General features: G+C 56.2%; 1 protein-coding gene across 1 annotated transcript in view; it reads left to right on the top strand.

Annotated features, from left to right (window-relative positions):
* LOC104467667 (dynein heavy chain 17, axonemal-like) overlaps window positions 1–2,914 on the top strand; it is a gene marked incomplete at its 5' end in the record, with an annotated part of 4,068 nt that overhangs the window by 475 nt on the left and 679 nt on the right. Inside the window, 5 exons of the mRNA XM_010081521.1 lie at window positions 65–244; window positions 760–942; window positions 1,237–1,419; window positions 1,673–1,816; window positions 2,352–2,577. Coding sequence (XP_010079823.1) covers window positions 65–244; window positions 760–942; window positions 1,237–1,419; window positions 1,673–1,816; window positions 2,352–2,577 — 916 coding nt within the window. The remainder of the gene's footprint in view (window positions 1–64; window positions 245–759; window positions 943–1,236; window positions 1,420–1,672; window positions 1,817–2,351; window positions 2,578–2,914) is intronic.

Genomic DNA, 2,914 nt, shown 5'->3' with positions numbered 1-2,914 from the left:
CCCACAGCCCCCCCAGCCGGGTGCAGCTCCCTACAGGAGCCCCACGGTGACATTCTCCCTGTAGGTGCCATGGGACGATCTCCGGTACCTCTTTGGTGAAATCATGTACGGGGGGCACATCACAGACGACTGGGACCGCCGGCTGTGCCGTACCTACCTGAGCGAGTACGTCCGGGCGGAGATGCTGGAGGGGGAAGTGTCCTTGGCTCCGGGGTTTCAGATCCCTCCCAGCTTGGATTACAAGGTAAGAAAGGTTAATGTTGCAGTTCGCGGCGGAAAACCACTGCTCTGGATAAATGCACGCTCGTCACAGCTCCCTCGTGCTAACCACGGGGGAATGTAGGGCTTTTTAGAGTTTCCATCCCATGGAAACATGCAGACTCGCTGCAAAAATAATTCCTGTGGCTGGGGTGGTAAGGGAAAACCGGCTCGAATAAGCAACACCAGCGATAAGCACCCCCAAGAAAGTGATGGTGTATGGTCAAGGCTGCAGCAAAGCCGGGGCTCCACTGTGTGTGTGTGTGTGTCTGCTGAACTGACGTCAGCGCGCCCTGCTCAGGGGTACCACGAGTACATCGACGAGAACCTGCCCCCCGAGAGCCCCCACCTGTATGGTCTCCACCCCAACGCCGAGATGGGCTTCCTGACCATCACCTCCGACCGGCTCTTCCGGACGGTTCTGGAAATGCAGCCCAAAGCCGGGGCTCCACTGTGTGTGTGTGTGTGTCTGCTGAACTGACGTCAGCGCGCCCTGCTCAGGGGTACCACGAGTACATCGACGAGAACCTGCCCCCCGAGAGCCCCCACCTGTATGGTCTCCACCCCAACGCCGAGATGGGCTTCCTGACCATCACCTCCGACCGGCTCTTCCGGACGGTTCTGGAAATGCAGCCCAAAGAGTCGGACACCGGAGGAGGCTCGGGTGTCTCCCGCGAGGAAAAGGCAAGCGCAGCCTTACACCCCCCCGCGACAGCTGAGGGGCCGGGAGGGGGCTGGGGGGGACAGATATGGGCCCACACACGACCAACAGGAGAATCTGACCCCTAACACTACGGGATTTGTTATGAGTGCCGGTACAGAGCTGTGATCCCAGCCTGTACCCAACACTGTACGCTGCCAGCCTGGGGAAGGGGCAGCTGGCGCAGAGCTCAGGGAAAACCACAGCCCCTGCTCGGCTCGACGCTCCTGGTGAGTTTTTATCTAAGGGTGAGTGGGCTGATGTCATGTTCTCTCCAGGTGAAGGCAGTCCTCGATGAGATCATCGAGAAGCTGCCAGAGCCATTCAACATGGAGGAGATCATGGCGAAAGCAGAGGAAAAGACTCCGTACGTCGTCGTTGCCTTCCAGGAATGTGAAAGAATGAACATCCTGACCCATGAAATGAGGCAATCTTTGAAAGAGCTGGACCTGGGGCTGAAGGTACGCATGGGCAGCTGCCCAGGAAGCGCTTCTCCCCCCCGATAATTCCCCGGGGCTTGGAAATGGCTGCGGCTCATTGCAAGCCTTGTCCCGTGCAAAGCGTTGGCTCCCCTCGCTCACGCTCTTGCACGTCCCCGCGCTGGGTACAGCCCGGCAGCACCGGCCTCCTGCTGGGTACCGAGATCAGGACCCAACGCTTCCATCAGACTCGCTTTCTGCAGGTACAACTGCCCCGACTTGTCTCTTTTCACAGGGAGAGCTGACGATCACGGCGGATATGGAGGAGCTGGCCAACGCTCTCTTCTACGACAGCGTTCCCGACTCCTGGACGCGTTACGCCTACCCCTCCCTGCTCAGCCTGGGCGCCTGGTACACAGACCTGCTCCTTCGCATCAGGGTGAGCACGCTCCTCGTGAAAATCGCGGCTTGGGGGGCAAGCAGCTCCCAGAGAAGACCAGGAATCCCTCCATCAGTGTACAGTGGTTAACTGATTTATTTCTCAGTATTAATTCAAGCAGTTTGAAGTACCTGAAAGGGCCCGTCACCCCAGGAATGAGAAGTCTGAGAAGGGTTCATCACCTTTAGAGTATATCACTGTTTTAAAAGACCATTAGCTAACCCCAGCATAACTTTATACGGCTCAGAAGAAAAAAATATTTAATAGACCCATCCGTTTAAAGTGTGGCTTTGTTAAAAAAAATAGCAGCAGTATTTACTGCAATCCCAGTTACCAGTTTAATTGCTGCAGTGGAATCTGCTGTTTGTCCATCCCAGCCCCCCTCCACCCTCATCTCCCCCTGCGGAGGGTCACCTGGAGCTCGTGTGAGGCACTGGGAAGCAGCAGCCCTTTGTCACACCCCATCTCACAGCAATATTCCGCTGCCCAGAGGCCGTGCTCTGCTCTGAAGTACTTTGCTGGTTCTACTTTCCAGGAGCTGGAAGTCTGGACGACAGACTTTGTGCTGCCCGCGACGGTGTGGCTGGCAGGATTCTTCAACCCCCAGTCCTTCCTCACCGCCATCATGCAGTCCATGGCCAGAAAAAATGACTGGCCGCTGGACAAGATGTGTCTGTCGGTGGAAGTGACCAAGAAGTACCGTGAGGAGATAACAGCTCCACCCAGAGAAGGCTCCTACGTGCACGGATTATTCATGGAAGGTAAGAGACCGCAGCTTTTATGAGAAGTTTCAGACACGGAGAAAGCCCAGTTCAGCCGTAGCAATTCTTGCAAACAGAGCAGGTGCTAGTACTCGCTGGCTTGTCTGAGCTCGTACCGCTTTTAAAAACGCTCCAGGCAGTGGAGCCTTTCTTCCACGCTAAGGTCAGACACGCCAGCTGAGGGCAGCCCCCGGCCGCTTCACCGGCAGCCTTCCACAAACCAGAAACTGGTTCTGGAAAGTGAGACTGCACATCAAGGAACTGAGACTGAGCTGTCTGGAGCTACAGGGTTCTAGTGAATAAATACGTTACACTCTTATGGGATGTGCGAGTAAGG

This window comes from Pterocles gutturalis, unplaced genomic scaffold (assembly GCF_000699245.1).
Source record: "Pterocles gutturalis isolate BGI_N339 unplaced genomic scaffold, ASM69924v1 scaffold32084, whole genome shotgun sequence".
NCBI classification, from domain to species: Eukaryota; Metazoa; Chordata; class Aves; order Pterocliformes; family Pteroclidae; genus Pterocles; species Pterocles gutturalis.
The sequence above is the reverse complement of the archived record's forward strand: the minus strand, read 5'-3'. Positions and strand labels throughout refer to the sequence as shown.